General features: G+C 41.4%; 1 protein-coding gene across 12 annotated transcripts in view; it reads right to left on the bottom strand.

Moving 5' to 3' along the window:
* The window catches only part of EBF1 (EBF transcription factor 1), a 298,786-nt gene that overhangs the window by 32,141 nt on the left and 243,061 nt on the right, over nucleotides 1–23,584 (bottom strand). For all 12 annotated transcript variants that reach the window (XM_054217556.1, XM_054217563.1, XM_054217557.1 and 9 more), the window contains one exon: nucleotides 1,420–1,508. In XM_054217556.1, coding sequence (XP_054073531.1) covers nucleotides 1,420–1,508 — 89 coding nt within the window. The remainder of the gene's footprint in view (nucleotides 1–1,419; nucleotides 1,509–23,584) is intronic.

The following is a 23,584-nucleotide window of genomic DNA, read 5'->3' as shown; positions in this document are numbered from 1 at the left end:
TGGAGGGAAATGTACCAATCTACGTTAGCTGTGTCCTGCTGCAAATCTGTCCAAAAGTCAGAGAAAGGGACAGCTTGTAGAGGGTGAACAGAGCCAATGTAAAATGTAACTCCCCAGGACAGCATGTTTCTCTGGTGGTAAGAGGGAAGGACAACACATCATTGACCCTGAAACCAAGGACTACAGCCTTCCTAGGCAAAGATAAAAGACTAAACAAGCCTGTAAAAAAATTCACATACTGAATTTTAATTCTGTCAAGAAATAAAACAAAATAAGTTTGGGTGTTCACGTAATCTTGTCACCTTTGAAACGCTTCAGAAATTTACCTAATCAAAGCCCACAACAACCCCCGATAAAAGCCTACTGACACCTCAGGAAGCCAGAGAAGAAAGGTCATAAGATTTACCCAGTCAAAGGGGCTATACTGGATGCGCAGTGTTTGAGGGATCTGGCCTCAGGCATGAAAGCCCAATTTGTTCTATGTCTCAGGTCTACAAATTCACATATTCCTTTCCATAAGTCAAAGGCGATGTTCTTCAAATATACACACTTGGCCTATTTGACGCCCCAACTCACTCGCTAACAGCCATGATGCTAGAGCAGATAAAACACATGGTGGCAGCTGGTCACATACAGTGCCTCCAGCTCAAACACTTTTTCAAATACCCCACTTCTTTCTCCAGTATATCACAAAACTCGCCGCAAATTCTCACCAGAGAATGTACAGGATGGCAAGGTAGCAAGAACAGATGTGAGTGCAGACCCAGACAGCGTTTCCACAGTACAAGACAGAAGTACTAGAAGCCTACGCGAACTATTCTGTTTCTTCCTCAGCTTTTACTTGACAGAAGTCAACAAAAAAACTCCCACTAATTTTGATGGGAATGAACATCAGATCACTGCACTACACATTGCTCTAATTATTTCAGCAATCCCAAAATAAAGCAGTATTAAAGCAGCAATTATTGTCCTAAACCAATATATGGTGCAACAGCAGTGGACACGCATTCCCTGAAGATCCAAATAACTTGATTTTATCAATGGTGAAGTTCTCAGAGTTATAATGGCAACTACTACTATGATACCAAAACCAAGAAGTGTCATTCTTCTATGAATAAGCTGCTCAGGTTCTAAAATACCAACCAAAAATGTGTTGTTGTTAAGTATTTCAGAACACAGAGTAAGATTTCCTTTTAAGAAAGGCAAGAGCTGTTTGAGTTACCTGTGACTCAGAAAGTCACAGAAGTCTCATAAGCCTACAACCAAAGTTCCTGATTGGGCTTTCTCGGTCATGCCTCTGTTGCAGCTTATCTGGGTTGGGTACCAAACCATTACATTTGCAGAGCCTTGCACTTTCAGACAAAAACATGCAGTAACCAGCTTTACCATATTTAATAAAACAATAAACTTTGTGCTGACCTTTGGCAAGCGTTCGGGGTCACCAGGGTGCCGGGGGATAACCTTCTGTAACCTTTGGAAACCATAGTCAATGGTGGGTTCGTTCAGAGCTGAAACAACAACAAACAACATCGTGATGTGACAAACACATAGCAAGCAGGCTCCGTTGCACTGTAACAATTGGCAATGCACTGCAAGGCCCAGGAAGGACCACGGCAAAATCCCCTTTCCCTGAAATCACCACTGACTCTGAAGTCTTGGTTCAATCGCTATTTGAGGTAGGTTTTGAGGCTTTGGTTCAAACAGCAACGCAAACCTTCCCACTTGAGTTCCTAAAACAAGGTGGCTGGGAAGTTTGGGGATGTTGCATGCATCTTCCAAATAGGAAGCAACTATTATCTCTGAAAGCTGTGATGAAATTAAATTGACAAATACTTTGCACCCCATGTTTCATGTTGGTTTTTTTCCTGCTTTTGTATTACGAGGAAGGCCCTTTGTGATTGGAAGACAAAAGAAGTAACTATGAGGGAGTCCTTCTTGTTCCAGATCTGTTGTACATTTAATATGCTCCATGTGCAATGATCACATATAATTTTGTTGTGAACTACAGGCATTTGTCTTGGCAGATGCTTTATTTTTTACTCATCGACACTGACTTCAGCAGCCCGGCTCAGGCTCCGATCAGCACTAAACTCATCCAAAAGACTTAATGAATTAAAAAAAAAAATCATCTATGTTTTTAGTTCATATTTCCCTAGTCCTTGTCCAATAAGGTGGAGGACATAAATGGTGGAAGTGGAACACTTTAATCTTCATGAAAATGATGGTCTGCCTGCATTAATCGAAGCTCTGATTGTGCCAAGCCTTTAAGCACATGCTTATCTGTAAGCACATACTTAAACCCATTTGCTTTCAGCAAAGCAAATTTGAGCATATTATGTTTTTTATATGATTGCCTATAATTACAGGGACTGCACTGAATGACCTTCTAGCTATATTTCCAGTCATATGATCACTTTAAAACTCAGATGTTAGTGAGACTTCAACATGTGCTTAAAATTTCCTAAGTGCTTTGGTGAACTGGAACCACAGTCAAGCGTTCTCAAGCATCTCTAAACAACAGCACATCTTGACTCTCCCATGCCAATAGAGATGATGAAATTTTCCACAGCAATTTGTCTGCAATTTTTTTGAGTTGAATGAAAAAAAAATTTTTTCCGATATGGATTTTTATATTTTCAGCCTTTTTTTTTTTGGCAGAAAGGATTTTATTTTTTTTTTTCATTTTTGGATCACTTAAAAGTTTTTCTTATTTTGTCTTAGGTTATTAATAGCAAAAAAATTGTTTCTTGCACAAGGTCTGCCTACTGAACTATGAATATAACTTGCACCTTTATGATGGTTTTATTATGAATTTTATTATATGGCTGGAATGATGCCATCTGATTCTTGCAAAGAGATTTAGCGTCAAACTGTATCTCCGTCTCACTCGTGCAAGCACTCTCATGCGGCTCAGAGACGCTTATCCCACAGCAAATCACACGACTCCACCACTCCGATCACCATGGCACGATTTGTCCGTACTTCCACCTTTTAAGTGAAGAGAACATTTTTTCATGCTCCTAACGTTAAAGATCTTTAGCCAGACCACATCGTCATCATGAAAATAATATCTAATTCCTGGCTTGTTTTTAATGAATTGGTGTTACATAAACAGTCCCACAAACCAGTCCGGTTTCTCAAGAAACTATTCCATATAAATTATTGTTTTCAAACTGCCTTTCTACTGGCAACCAAAGGGTCAGATTTTTGTATGCTCCTGGACCTTCAGTGCGTCCCAACTCCATAAGCAGCCCCAGCGATGCTGCTGCAAAATGAGGCAGAAGGCGGGGGGCGCAGGGCAACCCGGATCTGCCCAGCAGCGGTGACACCAGAGCGTGTGGCTGACGGCGACTGGCTGGAGAGGCACAGAGTCCAGCAGAATCTCAGCGTCTCTCTAATATCAGAAAGGCATCTCCTGAGCATATCCTCAAATTACCGTTACAGTATTATGGTAGCACCAGACTAAAAATCCTTCAGGATTATACTTCCCGGACTATTGTCAGAAGTTTTTTATTGCCGCAGAGATCATGGCACCCCTCTAGTCTCCGCAGTTTTTTTCTTGCACTTCCCCTTATCTGGAATATCTGAATTTGATCTTTTGTTTACATTCAGGTCATTGTATGGAAGGGGTGAGACTAAGGCTTTTCCCCTGCTTGCGCCCTTTTTGCTTTCCGGATGGTTGGGCCTTTTTTCCACATTTTCCATGTTTCCACTTTCACACCCACCCTGGCCACGTGCTGTCCACTCTGTTGCGTAGTTTTGCAGAAAATACCACAGTACCTGGGTTTGTAAACCCCCGGTTTCATTATATTTGAGTTTCCTTACATAGCTGCTTATTGTGGACCCGTTTGCTTTAGACTTTCTTCAAATTTTACAATAAATTAATTTACTGCTATTTTTATTTATTATCAGAAATAGCTGTTCTCTGAGAAGATTAAAAGAAAAAAACCCTACAGTTCTAATTTACATTTCTTTTGCAAATATGTTAGAAGATTTTAGCGTAGTTCTGTCAAATGTGTTTCTTCTCTAATTCAGTCTAGTTTATGGCCATTTTCCCTTTACATCCTTTGGGAAAGTAGTTACTAAATTCTGCAATATTATAAATGGAGGCCAGTTCTGAAATCCCCCCAGAGATAGCAGTCATTTTCTCATATCTTCCCACACATTCAACACATTTGAAATCCACAGAGTATTTCCTGTGAGTATTTTCTGAACTAAATGACCAAAAAAAATGTTAATTTTATGGTCCAATCTCACAAGGCATCAAGCATCCTCTGAGAGATACTGAAAACTTTCTGCTTCAAATAGCTTCAGCTTTACTTTAGTGGCGGGGAGAGGCTGCACGCAGCAATTTGCAGGACCGTGTCCTAAACTGTCGTTGTCAAATCTCTCTCATTAATCTATAACCGTTCAACCCTTCAATCTTAGATAAAATGAAAAAAAGAAATCTTCAGCTGCCTGAACATCTAAGCACAGATTGGACGATATCAGACCTCCACTCCTCAGTTCATTTATAAACCGATCCAGTGCAATTAGTCATCTCTCAAAGAGTGAGCCCTGTTTAAATACCCAACCCCACCTTCAGCGCTAAGGCCGCACCAGTTCCTGTGGCAGCAGCTGGCAAAACTCCAACGAAAAGGTGATATTCTGACCTCCGAATGCTACAGAAGAGGGGGTGCTCAGGCCACCACGGGTGGCAGCCAACGCACGAGGTGGGATACCAGCTTCACGCGAGGTTTCGCCGCTGTCCCCAGTACGCGCGAGCCCGGTCTCTGCCTTTGAAGTCCATTCACAGTAACGCGTTTCCCAGTGCTCTAATTCAAAGAACGCTGGGGTTTTTTTTTTCCATGATTGGAAATAAAGAATCAATAAGAAATACAAACTCTCTATTTGTGTTCTTGACATCCATACATTAAAAACAAGCTAACACATACTGTACTTAAAATGCATTCCCATTACCCTAAATTTTAAAAGTACTATTGAAAGTACTGCTAACTTTAAAAAACTGTATTAAATTCAAATAGGTCCCAAGGCTAATGGAAGCAATTTGTATACCAACCCAAACTGACTGGCCCACTTTTCAAAATACAGGTATGATAATCTTGTGGTTTTAAAAGGACATTTAAATTGAAAGACTGTGAATTTAGTACATAATTATACCAATAGAACCCTTTAACTTGTCAACTTGTAAATCTAAAAGGCTATCAATCATTTCTAAAGAGGAAATAAACCTTAAAATTCTTTGATTGACAGTGCTTACTTTTTATGTGAAAAAAAAAAAGGAGTAAAGTGGCCAGAAATCCATTTACAAAAGTACATTGTTTTACATAGGTGAGTAAAAAGCCAATAATTACAGCTCCAAAAGACATATAAATCAAAGTAAGTACTTTTCCCTCACTTACATATTTTAAGTTGCAGTAAACTTCAGGTAACTTTTTATTAAAATACTTTTCCAAATGCAAAGCTTATTGAAGCCATTAATAGAGTAGCATTTTCATTTAAGCTAATATAATCATTTTTGCAAATACAAGATTTAAGCCATTTTTCTCCTTCCAAACAATAAACTTTCAGCCTGTCTCTTGTGTGAATTAAGTAAAATTACACCCAGGTGTACAAAATCTGTCTATCTATCCCAGTGTATGAGTTAAGGCACAATATTTATTATTCTTACCATTTTATGAATTACTTCTTAAACCCTTGAGGAAGAACTTTCTTTCAAATTAGACTCTAACAGAATAAGCCATGAAGCTCTTTATGCAGCAAGTCTAAAGCCATAACTCATAAAATCTAAGTCTTTTAATCAAGAAAATGCACAATTCTATGGAAATAAGGATGCATGCATTATATTCATCTTTTCAAAGTCCAACTTATTTTTCAACAGAAATGCTGTTGATGCCTCTGAGAAAAATGTCTCCACCATAACTATAATTTCAAACTCTGCACCAATAATTTTAATAACTACACGGAGATAATCCACCTTCTTTAAAAGTCTCCTTCTCTTTTTTTTTAACTAGTCAGTGGAGGGCTTTTTTTAATATTTCACATAATGAATTCCTACTGTGTCAATAAAGCTTTGGTCGTTAATTGAATGACTGTCTGATGTATCTGAGAGAGGAATTTGTTTCTCTGGCCACGCTGCCAACTTACAGCAGAATGATCGACACTTAATATCAGCAATTAAAAGGACCTGTTCAAATATCATATGGAATTCGTAGCTTGGGGTAGCGTAGCAGAACTCTTCACCAAGGAAAACTCATTCAGCGAATGCAGAGAGTAATTGAATTAGACACATTTTAACATTATTATTCAAAGAAAAATAAACACACACTACATAGAAGCATTATGGAAATATTTCAGAACGTAAAACATATCCAGTTAATTTGTTTCCCATGCATTCATGGTTTCATTTATTCCTTTTATTTCTCAGCCCTTGTTTCTTTTTCATTCTGTTTGACCCAAAACCAATGAGAAAGCAGCGCTTAGACCTATGAACTTCCCAGATGCTTCTCCAGTGGAAAAGGCTGCAAGGAGAGGGAAGGGACTCTAAGGGCTCAAATAACAAAAACGAAGAAAGGTTGAAGGCTTACAAACAAATTGGCCTCAGGTCCACAGGTCTGACCGTCCCTATCCCAGATGAGAAATCTGGTCTTGATTGTTGTACGCGGAACACCCAGGGAAAGGCTGCACGCGGGAATTAAATGCCCCACCGTGCTCGCTCCTGTGCTGCACCAGAGGCCCTGGTTTTCTTGAAAGGCGCAGGTATCGCGGGGGAGAGTTTGAAGAAGGTAAGAATGACCTGCCGAAGCACAGAGCTATAATGGCTTCACATTACGTGCAGGAGGTTGTGGCTCTAACAGTGGAATGGAAAAAGATTCTCTACGCTCTACCTTTGTCGCTGCACAAATCCCGCCCCCCCCCCCCCCCCCTTTTTTTTTTTTAATTTGGCTCTACAACAAAATTAGACACCTAGTGACAAGTCCAGAGCTCCATCAAAGAGATGGGGCGTTGGCGTCTACGACACAGTTGTTTTGAGGTTTTTTTCTGTCTGATGAGAGAAACGTCACCAAAACGTAAATAGAAGTTGATGCTGTGGCCAAGACACACAAAGTTGCCCAGCTCCACACCTCCTTGCCACAAAAGAGTATGAAGAAATCCACGCAAAAATGCTGCAGCACTGCCACAGCAATAAAGGCCAGGCCAGGAACACATTTAACGTGTCTCTCTGTGGCCATATTAAACCAGGTCAGAGCATTGGAAGGCACAGAGAATGAATATTTTAAGTAAAATCAAGGGCAGCTAGGAAGGCAGTGTCTTCAACAGGAGCCTTGCAATCTTTGCATCTTCAGGGGCATTTTATAGGTAAGAACTTCTTTTCTCCTGGACATTTGGCCTCTTCCTCCACCTCAGATGCCCACCTCTACGATCAGCTCTCTTCCTTTTTAACCTGTACTTCTGTCTGTATTTCCGCACTGCTGAGAAATAGCAGAATGGGGTGAAAGCGGCAACAACGGAGAGTAGTCACACAAAAGGTTGTGGCTTTCGACTCCCCGCTCTTACCAAGCACGGCCTCTATGACGAGATGGAAACCAGGAGTTCCTGCCTCTCATAGAGGGAAGATGCTGCCACAGAGCTGACCCAGGGCATTTGCCTTTGCTAATAACCTGTGGCTTCTGTCGGCAAGCTCTGGGTGATTTCTGCTAGAAACCCTCTAACAGAATAAACAAAACTCTAACAAAATAAAACCTTGACTCCGGGAGATAGGGATAAGACAGGACAGACCATAATAATACCCAACTCCAGGTGCCACAATGCCTTGCTAGGGCCCCGCAGTACAGCAGTACCAACAATGGATGAGAGTATAAAGCAACATCTTGATATGGCGTGTTGTGAGCAAACCCTACCCAACAACTCTTACGCATAGTGGCCTCTTTATGCCTGCTCTACAAAGACAGCAAAAAAAACCCACTTCAAAACCCCATCATCAAATGAAAAAAAGTCTGTTTTGCAAATCTCCCTGCAAAGACTATTCCTTCGCTAATTTAAGACCGTTAAATGAAAACATGCAAGCATTTGAGCTATTTGTTGTTGTTGTTGTTGTTGCAAATTTGGCTTGGTTTTTACAAAGTTTCCTTTCCACTGACTTTCCCTGGAGTGTTTATTCCCACAAGCAATGGAAAACGGAAGCGGGTGGAACAGTGAGAGCCTGCACAGAAAGGTTTGAGCTGGAAAGGCCCTTCCAGTGCTAACTCAGAATTTCCTTGCTTTTCTGGCCTCAGTACTCCCCCACTTAAACACACTCTTAAGCATTGAATTTCCATTTTTAAAAATCAAACTGTGACACGATGTCATTTTTTTCAATTAGAAATAGATAGAGATACGTGAAATGTAATTCCTATTTTTCATTGCCGTGTAATGCCCAAACAAACACCACGTGCATGTGCCGAGCAATAAGAAAAATGCAGAGCTGAGTCAAATGATAAATCTAACGCCCAGATCTCTTGAGGTTCCCTAGTGACTGCTCTTTACTTGAACTAAAGATGCAATAGGCCAGCGTTTGAGGCAGCTCCACTGTGTTCATCAGTGTTATTACAGACATGATAGACAGCGTGATATTTTCTTCCCAATAACAATTTTTCTCCAGCAACTAAGATCCAGAGGAGCTATTCCCTTCCCACCCAGCCCAGTCTCTGCAGCCAGTGGGGGTGATGAAGATGCAAGGAATGCATGTCTTCAGCCCAAATTTTTTTATGAAAGTTAAGGGATGAAATTACTGGATCTGTCTAGCAAGCATCATGTTGGTTTCTCAAAATACATTAACTCTGAATATTCACCGTTAGCAACCTGCAATCTGGCTTGGAAAAGAAAAGTCAGACAATTTGTGAGCTTCGCAGATTCTTCTTCCTCTGACTGCGCTGACCTCTTGTCTAATGGGGAAGATTTGGCCTTAAGGGAGTCTGAAACAGAGTCCAGTTTCAGGCACTGGAATTCAAACATACCAATTTCAGAACAGGCTGGTAGAATTCACTAGGGATGTGTATACAGAGGGCCAGAAGGAAATTAATGCATGTTGGTTACTTCAGCTAGTCATCTAGGTTAATTGATGCGTCTTTGGCAGTCATTATAAAAAGGGGAAGAACAGCATTTACATGTGAATATTTTCCTATTTGTAGGACACATTCTGGTAATGCACGTGAGCATGCAGCAAAAAATTCACTGAAAATGGCTAGCTCTCCATGGGTTACCCCTTCGTTTGAATAAATAAATATGTGTGTACACAGACACACACGCACAAAAACGCATACAAGCCAAGATTTAAAATAATGGGTGCCTAAGGTCAGCTATAAGATCTATATTTAGGTCTACTTCGAATCATTTAAAAAATAAAGATGCTGCATTTATTTTTAAACTGCTGGCTCAGAAACAGACGCAGGGATGTACCGTACAGGGCGTAGGAAATGCTAAAATGTCACCTCACGTAACCTCTTCTTTCATTTTCTAATATGCGTATTTCCAACATGTTTCCTTTCCATGGACTCCTCAAATTCTACGATGTAGGTGCGGACACCTTTAAAATTTTCATAGAGATAATTTTGTACATCATACAGAAAGTTGTTTCTTTTTGTCACCCTTCACGAACTCCTTTGGGGTCGACAGCACTGAAAACCACTGTTGTAATATGTTGGTATGCGGAAATATTTTCTTTTGAATAGTCCCTCTCTCTTTCTCTTTTTTAACCTGCCATTTCTCATCTTCTTTTCAGATTATTACAAAAAAAAAAATTATTACCAGGGGATGCGTAAGTGAAAAACTCAGTGTCCTGTCTGAATGCCAAAGCCATTCCTATCAGAAAGCATCTTAGCTTAAATTTGGCTGTTTCTCAAAATTTTAGACTTCTGATGTGCAAGTGCACTGTGGTCAGAGCAAAAAGAATCTTCAAGAGAGAAAACTGGAAAAACACCAGCTATCACATCCAAATCTCTGCAAATGGGATTCACGGAGAAATACAAGTAGGGCTGAATCATAAAAGTGAGATGAATTGTGCCTAGCTGCAATGAACATTAGAGGTGCGATGTTCTTGGAAGGGACTGACCTTATGTGCGCTTTAATTTAGGTCTTTAATCCCTCACAATAACTAAGCTTAAATCCCTTGAGAAAATGATAGTTTTCAAACATCTTTATTTCTAAACATTAGCTTTGATTTGTCTACATGAAATTGTGATAAGGCTACCCACTTGGAAGCAAAAAGACCACTTGGGCTATAGCCTTGACGATGCAGCAAATTGTTTAAAATTAAGACAGTTGGGTTTGTTATTTGCTAGTTTGTGACATTTAAACAGAAATGCATAATTCGAGAGCTCTCAGTAGTCTCTGATTTTAGCAGCAGTTATATTACCTGCTTCTATAATTGTTCAGGGTTGGGTTTTTTTGCAAAAATTTTGACAATAACTGTTATCAAGGGTAAAAAAAAAAAAAATCATACCAGTCTTTCTGATAAACATGTTTCCCTGCCCTCACACCCCAGTGAGCACTGTGACACTATACTTTTATCATCTAGTGTGTGCTCAGAATGAGCTTAGAACAGCAATTGCCAGGAATAGGCAGGCGATAAACTGCATTGATTTAACACATCTTGTTTTCAATCATGCTCGGATTTTCTGAGCACGCATTTTTCCTGTACTCTAGCTTGTAGCTTTTATCTGACGAGCTGATCCCTTTTCACTGGAAAATGAAAAGGTCGCACAATAAGACACGGTTTACTGGAACTTGAGCACGCACCAGGGAAAGTATTTTAGATAAATACTGTCAGACATAGTGGAGCTGAATTTCAACAACACAATTGCTAAACAACAATACTTATTACTCCCTAGAACAAGCCTACAAGCAACTTATGGCTCCCAGCAGGGGAGATCTCAGAGTTAGGCTCAATAGTTAGAGAAACCTTATTCAAGCCTGTTTAAAGATGCAGTATTGCTTTGGCGCTACCTGCACCAACTAGCCATACCTCAGGACCAAACTAAATGCCTCTTCAGCTGCTTTCCTAGGTAATTTGCAAATGACGGAAAACCGTATCAATAACTTTTCTTTTTCTTTTCTCTTTTTTTTTTTTTGTCAGAAAGGCGATTGACTACATGCTTGATTTAATCAAATGGGGTACTAGGTGGTGGTAAGAAGAAAATTATCCGTACGTGAAAGTAATTTAACTGAAACTAATTAATTAACCAAGGTGAGTTGCTGAGGAGGTCAGTAAACAAGCAAGGAGTAATATGGCACGACCCATCTACCAATGGCCAAGGCAGAGTAGGATCATAACAATAACTCTAATTTATTTCCCCTCTCCCCTCGAAGTGGCTGCAATGATCCTGACCAACACAGCACTGAAAGCAAAATATCTTTAATTATTCCTACCAGAAGGGGCAAAGAAAACTTCCAAGTTATTCTTTACTGCACTGATCTACCCAAGAAAAGATCTCACCAAGTAAACATGGAACGTGACTTAGTTTCCCTCCTCAGCCTAAGTGGACGAACACCCATTTCCCTGCAAGGGCTCAGCGGCCGATCTGCAGCCAAGGAAGGGCGATTGCTTCACTCCGGTGCAGCCCCCTCTCAGCACCTCCTTTCCACGCCTCCTGTACACGCACGGTCATAAACGGAGCACGCACGAGGTCCCCACCTGCTCCCATGTCTTGTACTCAGTGCAGCACCTAAACCTACCAAATCCAACTTGGGGTTTTTTTGCCTGGCAAAAGCCTTTCAAACCCAAACTCAAAATAGCGGGCTTCTCATCCATCTCACTCCTCCAGACTTTGGAAGAGACTCATCTTTGTCAGTGCTTCCCGGTCTGCTCCCCTTCCAGTAGCCTTTCTCAGGAGAGGGACGCTGCTTTTCATGGACCCCAAACAGCCCCCAGACCTCCCCCCTCATTTCCAGGTATTTCTGCACCACTGCCGAAGTGCCAGCCCAGCCCCTTCAGGAATACCGTGGACTGCAAGTGAGAACGGCATGTTTGGCAGAGGGATTCCTTCAACACAGGCTATTTGCTCTGGCAGCAGCGGGTTCAAGCCCATGGTGCTACTCCGACCGCGTCCTGTGCCGCTAGCTCACCCGTGAAGGCACTCTTACATGGCAAAAATATCCCAAACAGGTGACGGCCACAGGTGAAAGCAATCCTTCCTGCCTTTTCTCTTCTCCCTCATATATCATCATCCATCACTTTTGCTTACAGTTATATCCAGTCTCTCAATCTCTGCAAACATACCGCGGGGGTGAGAAACTCCAGCCCCTGACCCACCCTGCACTTTCGGAGAAAGCGGCCGTGCTTCTCCCGGCGGCTGGTCACTACGACACAGCCAGCTGCTGGCTCGGCGCAGCTGTGACAGTTAATGAGACACAGTGATACCACCTATTCCTTATGGAAGTCGCAACGCAAAGAGAAGTCCCAAAGACAAAGTGTCATCCCCACAAACATCCTTCCCGTTTGTCAGCGATGTCAGCGCAAAACTGGTATGAAATATTTATGTTTTCTTTGCTTCTCCTGAACGTGCTTATTAGTCATTTAGGCCTAGCATAAACTCATCTTAAATTCACTTTGTCCAACATCCTTAACCAGTATAAAGCAGAACTGTTCTGTCAATTTTTCTGAAACTATACCGATACTGGCTGGAAACTTCGCTGGCTGGAGCTTAGTTTGTATTTTGCATGTATACATCAGATAGCCAAGCCTCCACCTCTAGTCAGATACATCCATTTTTCCTGGATGTTCTGCTCGCGTTGCAAGTCTTAGAGAAAGAATATGGTAAATATCACTTAAATTACATTTTGAATTATAATTTTAAATAGGCAAGTCGCAAGCAAAGTAACAGACCTCAAGAAAACTAAAAAGTAAAATCCAACTTCGCACGCAATGCCACTTTGCATTCAGCCCCGTGAGCCTGTCTGCACGAGAACTCACATCAGCATCGATTTCTCCCTCTCACCTGGCAAGTTTTTTTTGCTAGATGAGTAAGTTGAAAATCTGCGCTGTGTTTTAGGGTTATCTCATGCAACACAGGCAGAATTCTGATATGTCTTCTTCATTAAGGGCTCATAATCCCAGAAATGAAAGTAACTCATTTCTTCCCAGGGTGCCTGTTAACTGAGAAACTCATCTTAATTGAATGCACAGATCAGTTAACCATCCTCGGATTCGCAAACCATTAGTGCCCCATTTGCACAGCAGCTCTGCTGGCAGGTCTCCTCCCACCACTGCGCTTAGGGGGGATCGGAGGTTGAGCAAAGGCGGGGAGGTGCTGGAGGCGATGAGCGAGCACCGTCAAGGGCTTACGCTCACGACAAAATGAGTGCTCTGGGGCTGAACAGGCCTTTGCTAAATTGTCAGCCCTAGATCACCTTGCAAGTCAATTACAGAGAAATCAACAACTACTGCAGCTCTGCCCCCAAATACGAGCTAAGTAGCCTCCAAACACGCCTACAGAGAGATCGCTAATCTGGAATCTGGAGCCTCACAGGCATAAAAGAAGAGGAAGTAAAAATAATTGCCTATATCACTCCCTTCACATCTTGCCTCTCTCCCACTGTCACAATTTACCATCTAGAATATATTTGGTAAACCAGTGAAGAAGAGTATGGAAATTAAAATATCCCAGGTGTAGCCATCTGCCTGCAAAGCTGATGCTTCAAAAAGAAACCGTAAAAGGCGAGGAAATGAGGAATCGGACTGAAACTCGGTGTCCTGTTGTGAAACAATCCCAGTGTTTCATTTACAGGGGGAGTGAACTGACCTTGGGTTCTTCGGTCATCACCGTTGAGCGTGGGATACGCAGCAAAACACCTCTGCTTGGTCAGTGGCACCCCGAGGCAGCAACCACATCCCTGCGCTCATCCACACGCGTCTGCCAACTGAGTAACGCTGTTCTGAGATAGCTGAAACTTTCTTGCACTCAAACAGGGCTCGGCAAAATTAGCCATTTTCCTTTTATTAGGATTTTTAAAAATATTTTAAGTGTTATTGGATTAATTGTTCCTCAACCAGAAATATTACAATGTCCCTAATTCAAGGCAGAGGTAGAATAAACAGACTACAGACTACAAGATGATCAGAAAATAGAGCAGAAGATATAAAGTTACCACGGATTACCAGAAATTATCAGACAGGTTCATCATGCATTTGCGCCTGTCTATTTCCTAATTTTTTAGGTATCATTGCCAGCCTATAGGAAAATTCACATTCCATCGCTGAAGTTATCAATAAAAAACCGCCTTATAGCATGGGACTGACCATTTTCTCTTCTATAAAAAACCTTTCCTTCCACTCAATTCGAAACAAAACCCAAACCCCACTAGATGAATTCTATGATTCTGTTCAAATTTGTTTCTAGTGGATTTCATGAGAACTGTTGTCATTACAAAAAATTGCCACCAAAATACGCGTATCGTATTAATATGCCTCAAAGTTCAATACCAACACAAACAGTATCATCAGGTGATAAAAACAAAAAAGCTGTAAGCGTGACATGAAAAAAGAGTATTTGAATGTTAAAATCTAATTTAGCAATTTGCAAATTGCCAGTCTAAAAGGAGGAATTTAACATTAATCTTGCTGGAAGTGGCATACTTATCAGTAACTGATTTGTAGCTTTCCAGGCAGCAAGCAATATAGATAAATGTACTTCTGGGCCCATCAGCAGTATGCAAGAACGCGCTTAAACAGACAAACTCACTAAGGCCCTGAGTGAGCAAAGTATTAAGCACCTGGCTGCCAGAGTTAATTAGTCTGCGCAGAGCAATGCACTGATGATGCTGCTCCCGCTCCGAACCATCTCCATCACAGCTGGCCTGGGGCACCTCTGCTTCCCGCTCTCTTGGGCTGTGGATGTGGATCTCAGTGAAGCTTTTTCGTCCTCCCTCGTGCAGGCCAAGCCCATCATCTTGGTATCCAACCGCTTGCTGCAAGGACACCTCAGCTCACACGGAGGACGTGGGGACAGTGATGAGATGAGTGACCTCCTGCACCATCTCCCAGCACCGCACACTTAAAAAGAGGAGCTACTTGTCTTGTGGCCCGTAATGCATTTAGCCACTGTGCAAAGCAGGCACAAAGGCTGGCAGAAACTGGCTCCATGCGGGGAAGGATTTGTAAAAATGTTCAATGTCTTGGGCTTCAGAGAAAAATTGCTCTGGTTTTGCACCAGAAAGGCCTTGCTGATGCCTGGAAGCTCTTGTACGTCTCTGGGCCGGCAGCGCCATACTTGCAGAGCCTGGGGACAGCCAGGGGGGATGGACCTCGCCTTAGATGTCTCTCAAGAAAGGAGATCCCCAGCAGTGGAGTTTACTCTGCTGGCACTGATTTTTACATCCCGCGTGGTCTCTTCCCTAACTGACCGGATGATACATACTCAGCGGCAAAGGTAATTATCCCATAAAAAAATCTAAGTTGTAGCTCATTGAGTAAAAAATAGACACTGACAAGGGACTGTGTGATATTAAACACTAAGGTGCTTCCATCGTTGATTGTCTCAAAAACGTGCTATTTTTTCATCTTTACTTAACAAAGAGCTAATGATTGTCTCTTCAATGAAGCCGCATAAAAATGTTATGTGTACGCACTTGGGTGTGTATAAGTAGTTGCGTGGCTGAAAATGTGTTATCTGCATCTCCTAGCAGATAATTTTTCACATGCTGAGTATCCGTGTGTACAGAGGCTCAGAAAGGGGACAGTCCTTTGGCCTGTAGCAAGTGGTAGTGTATAGACAGAGCAGATGCGTCCCAGCTCACCGCAGCCAAAGCTGTGAAAGACACAGCAATGACATTTAAATCTAGGACCCGCAGACTGGTAGATGCTTTCTCCAAGTAGCAAAGGGAAATGTAACGTCACTTTTTTCTTCCAAACTTTGCTTGTTGCACAAAACAAATGTGAAAGAGCAAAAGAAGAGAGGCAAAAAATTCCCCTAGGATTCTCCTGCTCTACTCAAGACAACCCAGACCCGTCATTCCCCTTTGTTCTCTTTCCTTCTGCAACCTGCCCACGCTGGCAGCATGACAGACAGAGGGCCCTTCAAAAACTACTGTTTCAGTACTTTATCATAAGTATAAAATAAAACATGTACTGAAACACATATAAAAGGAAACTAAATATATCCTCTCCCGGGCACTTACAACAAAACCAGAAAAAATACTTTTTTTTCAACATTCAAATATTCAGAAATTAAATGATTGGAAAAGGAGAGATGGGACCGATCCAACTCTGTTTTAAAGCTTGTTATGCTGTGAAATACCACATTACTCCACCGGCGGCATTCCTCTTACTTCAGCTAATTGTGTGTGATGGACACTGACCCACCGAAGCTTGGTGTAAGTATCAGATGGCAGAATTCAGTTTCAAGTACTCTTGAAAAAGTACTCAGCGTTGAATTTTATTACGTTTAGCTGCTAAGCATGCAAATCATTATTTACTATTGGTTAGGCTCTTCAGTCCCACTGGATTAAAGCACACATTACATGATTTGGACAGAATTTTTTTATGCATTAAAAGCTGTGTATTCCAATCAGATTATGGCTGTGGGGCCCCTAAATTTCAGGGCATTTCCCCAGCAATTCAGATGTATTTTCAACAGCAAGAGTGAAGTAACCCTCTTTGTCTGGTACCCATGCAGTGTTTTTTGCCTTAGTATCAGAGCTCCTTCCATGTTATTTGGCATCATACATTCCCTGAAATTTACAGTAGTCCTGCATTTTATCTCCATTTTAGAGCTGGGGAACAAGCAGCCACAAAGCCATAAAATTTAGGTACTTAGGCCTATTTAAAAACCCCAGCGAGCACCTAAATGAACTTTCAGGACTCTAAATACAAGTAAAATTCTGACTGTAAATAACAGAGCCAAATTCACACAAGAAGTCGGAGACTTAAAAAAAAGGTTTTCTGCAATTGGGTGACAAGCTACTTCTCACCAGTGCTGTGGATCCGCAGTTTGCAGTGGCTGGTAGGCGGTCACTCGTAGCATCAGGTCATATTGAGATCCTGGTACCATTCAAGTTTTATCTGGCTAAATACGCGAACAGTCACTAGGGACGAGATTCAAAATTCGTTACTCTCTGATGTGAGGGGCAAGGGTAAGAGAGTCGCCTGCTGGGCACAATATTTCAGTAATAAACTGCACAGAAAAGGACCTGAGTCACAGATTACCTCCCATTCCAAAGCAAATAAAGTTTTCTAACTTCTCCATAAGGCATTAATGAGTAAAAATGAGTAAATGCCCAACACTGTACTACTGCCTTTAAGTAGAATTTATTCAAAATATGAACGACATTTAGTGACTGTCATTAATTTCCCATTAAAATAACAGGATCCATAAAGGAAAGATGAGTAATTTTCAACCTGTGGTGCACACACCTCCAGGCCCCCAGAAGTCCTGCAACCATTCTTGGTGGTCCATGAAAGGGAACTAAGAGAGACGCAAGTCAAGTGTCAGCAGGCGTAAAGTCACTGCACAATTCATTGTTCAGGGGTCTGCATTTGTACCACAAAATATTTAGGTGTCCGCAACCCTGAAAAATGTTGAAAAGACACCGCGAGAGATGGTTTGTTGGCACACGCTCTCCTCCCTCTGGAAGATTTGCTACACACGTTGAGGCACCAGCTTGGAAGACTGTGGATATTTTCTGCTGAATGGGGCCCTTGGAGAGGAAATATTTGATTTACTGCAGAGTTCTCATTTCCCTGAATTGCAAATAAAGTGTAATTTGATTAAATGTAAATGAATCCTACAATACTTTTGGTGGCTTGTCTGAAACAATTGATTGTAATGGGCATCCATCATTTGGCTTGATTTTAATTCAGAGACAAAAAAGGCAAAATGAGAAAACTAAAGCAAGTGCCACTAACATTCTAGAGCTGGAGCAGTCGAGATTTCTGGCGCTGGACTGTCATTTCCATTGTTCTCAGAGACCGAGCAATGCAGTGAAGGGGAAACGCAACAGCAAAAGAAAGAGAGTAATGTGAAACACATATATAGAAATAGATCTAGAGGAAAATTAAGCTTTTTCACAACGGATTCTGTTAAATCAGCTTAAAGAGCACAATTTGTTAAATTTATTTTAATTTTGATATTCTAAAAGGAATGAGTAAGGGAGATAAATACTGTTCTGTGTTTCTCAGCTACAAGAAAAGCTTTGTTTTTATGGATCACCCAATTCCTTCTTCACCGAGATAATTTCCAACTGCATAATACTGGTTTCAGCAGTTCTTGTGGTCTAAAATAATAAAAGAGAAGTGAAATTTTTGATAGCGACACAAGCTCGATAAACTTTTGGTGTCGCTTTCTTTAAATGTGGAACTACTCCAACCACAGAGATAATAATAGATGACCAGATTGTAACTGCTTTATTACTTCTTTTTCCTCATAAATTTTAATTTTGGAAAGTTAAGTGAAAAACGTGGTTTCAATTTCCTACAAATTGCACACAATTTGGTTTTAACAAGAAAATAGAAAGAGATGGTACGTTCTTTGGAGTGAATTACGGGGAAGAGTTTGTTTCTTTGTCTTTCAGCATCGTCAGAATAACGAAGTACAAAATGCAAAAAAGATGTCTGCAGCAGAAAAAAGCAACTGTACAATGTGCTATGACCAGCACCAGTAATTCTTTATCTAAATAAGCTCTGAGCAATGTAACAAGGTAATACAATTGCTCTAGCCTTTCCCCCCTCTGTTTTACCAGACTCAAGCTTAAAAGAAATCGAGCTGCATACACGTGTTACAGGAAATCTTCTAATACGAAAATGCTGTGTACATAACCATCTTGCTCTCTCAGAAGGTACCAGCAATTGTCAAAGTGCCGTGAAAAGCAGCCCTATTCAGACTATATTAAAAAGGCTTGGATAAATACTTACATGGAACTAACAAAACAAGAGTAGAAATGAAAGCCAACAGAAGACAGAGCCAATATTTATTTTGCCCAAGAGGTATGTGGGACTCAAATCAGTGTGTGGTTTTACCTGCTGTACCCATACTTGTAATTACAATACACATATTAGGATCTTAAATCATATTAAAGGCTACCCAGCTTTCCTTCAGCAACAATGGCCCAATGGAGGTTTCAGAGGAGATGGAAGATGCCCTGGAGCAGGTAACAGCAGCGTAAAGCAAACGCTAGGAGGGGATCCTACCAGTGCTGCCGGAAGAGAAGCGAGCGGGCTTAGCTCAGGACGTGCGCGGGGGTGACCCAAGGCCAACCCAGCCTATCGGTCAGCACGACTATGAAATGGACCGGTGAAGACCAAAATACAAGATGGAAAGTCCTCTAAAAGTTTGTACTTACGGTAAAGGACTGTGAGTATTGTAATCCTTAGAATTATCTCATGAAACTTTGCAAAGATCATCAATTAGATTCCTAATTTAATAGAGCTTTTAAGTAACCTAAAGAGTTTCCTTTACTTTCGCCAAGTTATTTAGCTGCTTCTAAGGAAGTACGTTCTTGAAACTTGAAGGATATCAACTCATTTACACTGGTTTTAATCAAAATAATACTGAAAATTAACTAGTAATGTATGTAAATATGGAGCCTTTATCAGTTTTCTTTAAAAAGCTTAAAAGTGTGCAGAGCTTCTGAAAAGAAGTAGTAAATAAACAAGAGACCCATTTTTACTGATTTTTAGTGTGAAGAAATTTTCATTGTGAGAGCATATGTGAAAAAATCAATTTTCCCTGGAAAAAAAATAATCTGGCACTGTAAGCAGCACTTTAAAAAAAAAACAACAAAACTTCCATAAAAATTCAAATTGCCAAATTTGCGAAATCTAGAGGGATAGAAGTTATTAAGGAATTACTGCACAAATTTGAGAAAATAACTGTGATGAATTTCATGTGGCTTTCAACTTCATTACACAAATCCCTAGGAAAATTTTTTGGTAAAAAAACTTTCATTGGCCAAGAACAATGTAAGTCTCAAACTGTTTTCTAAAAAAACCACGTGTGAACCGATGAAACTGCTTAACTGCTCTGTTGACCCCCCCGTGCCATACGCGTTTCCTGTGTTAGCCATAACACACTTTTTTTTGGTCTGTACTGTGACTGTAAGCACCAAAGGCAGAAAAAAACCCCGCAATCATTGCCAGTGCCTTAAAAAGATGCTACACCACAAACACCCTGACCCACAAGAAAATAGTTCTTTCGGGGAATAGAAAGGCATGGTCCTACCTCTTACCAGAGGCAAGAATATGTCTTCAGATTGCAGTTGTCCCTTCCTGACTGTAGATGCAAAGAGCGCGAGAGAAGAGGGTTTTCTTCACCCCACGTGTCCCGGCAGAGTCAGAACACACACCTCAGTCATTTATCATCGTGCCGTCTCAACCTGCCAGCCTGACAATGATTTTTCCCCCGTGGTTTCTAAACTAGAAATGTTATTTAGGCTATGAAAACAATTGCACGTTTTCAGCTTCCTGAGCCAGCGCAGGCCCGCGAGCACGCAAATGAAAGGGATCGTAACCCTCCCAGGGCTGCGGCCACCCCACGGTCCTCAGCCCTCCTTGCCCCGGGCAAACACACGCTGATGGAGGGAGAACTCGCGCCTGGGCAAGCAGCGCACGGTGAGATGCTACGGCCGCTGCAACCTGTGCTCGCTTCCGTATCGACGGTGTCTTACTGCAGGGCCTTGCAGTTTACAGAAAGCAATTTTCTTTGGCCTCTGCATCGGCCATAGATTATTTTCCTCCTTTCATTTTTCCTCCCTTCCCCCAATTCCTTGATCAGAAACGTCCATATCGCTCTCCCCGGCTACCATATGGATTAAAGGGGGGGGAAAGGAAAAACCTTGCAAGGCCAACAATGCCGAGGATGCAGCGCAAACCCTGCAGACCAGCGTTAGCTGAAATTTGCAGGAGGCCTGATCTGTTCCGAACTTGCTCATCTGGCCTGGCTCGTATTTCTAGATAATGACCGCGGGGGATGCAGTAAGTTTGCAGGCACCTATAAAGCAGCTTCCTCACAGCGCAGGATGCACGTTTGTCTTCACAAGTTCTAAAACGTTGCCCTGTTACAGGAGTTCACTATTTTTTACCTTGCACAATTTCTTACTTCTTAATTATGTTTTTTTTCACATAGGTAAATCTTATCTGTGCTCATTATAGAATTCTTGCTGCTAAATTATTTATGCCAAACAATCAAGTGCAATACCTTTGCGGATGTCAGCAGATAAACAGAAATGCAATGTTGCACGATGGAATTTAATGCTGTGGAAATGTCGAGGCGCTTATTTTAAAATTCCACTGACCTTTGCTGTCCTTTTTTCAATGTTTGCTTATTGCCACAGTAAGGAAACAGAGAAATAGGATTAGGAATTTTTATGTGTGGATCCTGAAAGTCAATATTTAAGGAAAGCGTGTTTCCTCAATTACACCATTTCTGATTACGTGCTATCAAAAGAGACAGCACCGAGGTACCACGTATACAGAAGGCAGGTAATAAATGTGATACAGCGAAGAGAGCAAGAGCAAAAAAAAACTCAAGCAAAGCCAAACTACAGGACTGTTGCAAGAGGAGCACGGGAGCACAATGTCTGCATGTTGTCACAGCGGGATACTGTGACATGAAGGTATTACAGGTCTGTGGTTATTTTGGGGGTTCCTCTCTTTCCCTGCTGGCAGCCCAGGCTCTGTGGGACCTGTGTAACAAGGCAATAGTGTCTGTGAAATAATGAGCCGGGGAATGCAGCCCCGTTCTTCCATTGCAACGTTAGGTGCGATGTTGCACACTAAAGCACCGGATCAATACTTCCAGCAGCAAGCTGTTCAATACACCTGAATTATTGCTTCATTTTTCTTCTTATTATAGATGAGTTGTGTTATTATTTTCCCCAAATCGATATTTTACAACCTTTTTTATCCATTTCTCCATAAATTTTGTGATTACTTTAAACTGGGAATTCCGGTACACTAAATAAGATGCAGTATCTGAGAGGCAGTGAATGTACCGACACGATTTTTTACTCAAGACACTGCTTAAAGGCAGATCCTAATCAATAGCTAAGTGGGAAAATTTTTACGTAAGAGAGTTGGAAACAGCGCCACACTTACAAAATCAAAATTCACATTCCTAGAAAATATTAGCTACCAAAGACGACTATTTTAGAAGTACGGGGAATGAGAGGTCTGATGGGCACCTTGTGTGGGAAATTTAATTCCAAACAAATATGCTTTTTACTTCCCCTCAGCTAAAGGGCGCCCATAATTCACTGAAATTGTTTCTTACAAAGCAGATAATCCTGTGCACCTTAGAGTGATTTAATTAGCTTCCGTAGCTGTCTCCTGCTAAGTGTTTAAAGCATCTGCAAATCAAATCATGTTAACTCATCTGCTGCACCACTTTCTTTGTTCTATGCATAGGACCTTCCTAATAGCATTAATAGAAGCATGGGTTTCCCTGGAGAGGGGAGCAGCAAAGTGAGTTAATTACATAGTTATTGTAAAATTGTGTACATTATTCCACAGAACACGCAGGGTAAGTATTAAGGTGCTACACAGAAAAGACTGACAATTTTGGGTGATCCCAAGGACCGCAATGTTGTAATTCGAAAGGACGATGCCGATTCCCCCTGGGGTCGGAGGAATTCTGCCGAATTCCTGCATGCAGTCTGCCTGGCCCGGCTGCTCACTGACTGCCCTTCAGGGTCCTGGCTGTTCCCCGCACCTCGCCTACGATTTCTGTTCTCACCTTTAGCGCAGAATTACAAGATCAAACAGTAGGAGGTACAGTAATCACCATTCAATGTTTATAACACGTTAAAATTGTTAAAAGGAAAAAAAAAAATTCCCTGGGATTTTCTGCTATAAATTGCATAGATTTCTGCTCCTATCCATTTGGTCTAATTGGGCGTAGCATCGCCGTCCCCTCACACAGCGAGTCCAGCAGCTCCTTCGGATCTGGGCATCAGTACTACAGTGGGGCAAATGATTTGTAACGAAACATTCCGCCTCTGTAACTGTCCAAAAAGATATTTTTCTCCAATTAACTTGTTAGCTGAAAGTATTTCTCAAACAGTTTTTCTGATTAACCTTATCCTTAGCGACAGATTATTAAAGAGTGGATTGTTACAAATTTCTGGTTTAAATTCTCCATTTATAGTGTAGGTTCAGAGAGGGCATGGCCTAACCTGTGTGTTTGCAGGTTTCGAGTCGTGTTTCTTAACAACCAACATCCTTTTGTTCAGGCAAAGACATACACAGTATGGAAAGTTCACTTTCCATAGTACGCTCTGAATTTTTCTTAAAACGGACCGTCTCAGCTAACACACTTGTTCGAACACTCACAGGGAGCGAAACACTACAGGGAAACTGAAGGAAATTCACGGCCAAAAAACAAATGAATATTCATGGTCCACAGAAATACCCTTATTTCCCAGCTCTAATCAGCACGAACATCTCTGAAAAAAAGTCTAATAGGGGAAATTGGAGAGGGAAGGGGGTCATCTCCATCCTCTCCCTTAGGCCCCAATTTAAAGAAGCTTCATTCGTCTTTTTAACAGAACTTGCAAGCAATGCAAGGATGAACAGTTCTGGTGAAGAAACCGTGTGCAGACTTGGCCTTGTCCTTGGGAA

Source organism: Rissa tridactyla, chromosome 11, assembly GCF_028500815.1.
Source record: "Rissa tridactyla isolate bRisTri1 chromosome 11, bRisTri1.patW.cur.20221130, whole genome shotgun sequence".
NCBI lineage: Eukaryota > Metazoa > Chordata > Aves > Charadriiformes > Laridae > Rissa > Rissa tridactyla.
Note: the sequence above shows the minus strand (reverse complement) of the source record. Positions and strands in the feature narration are given on the sequence as shown.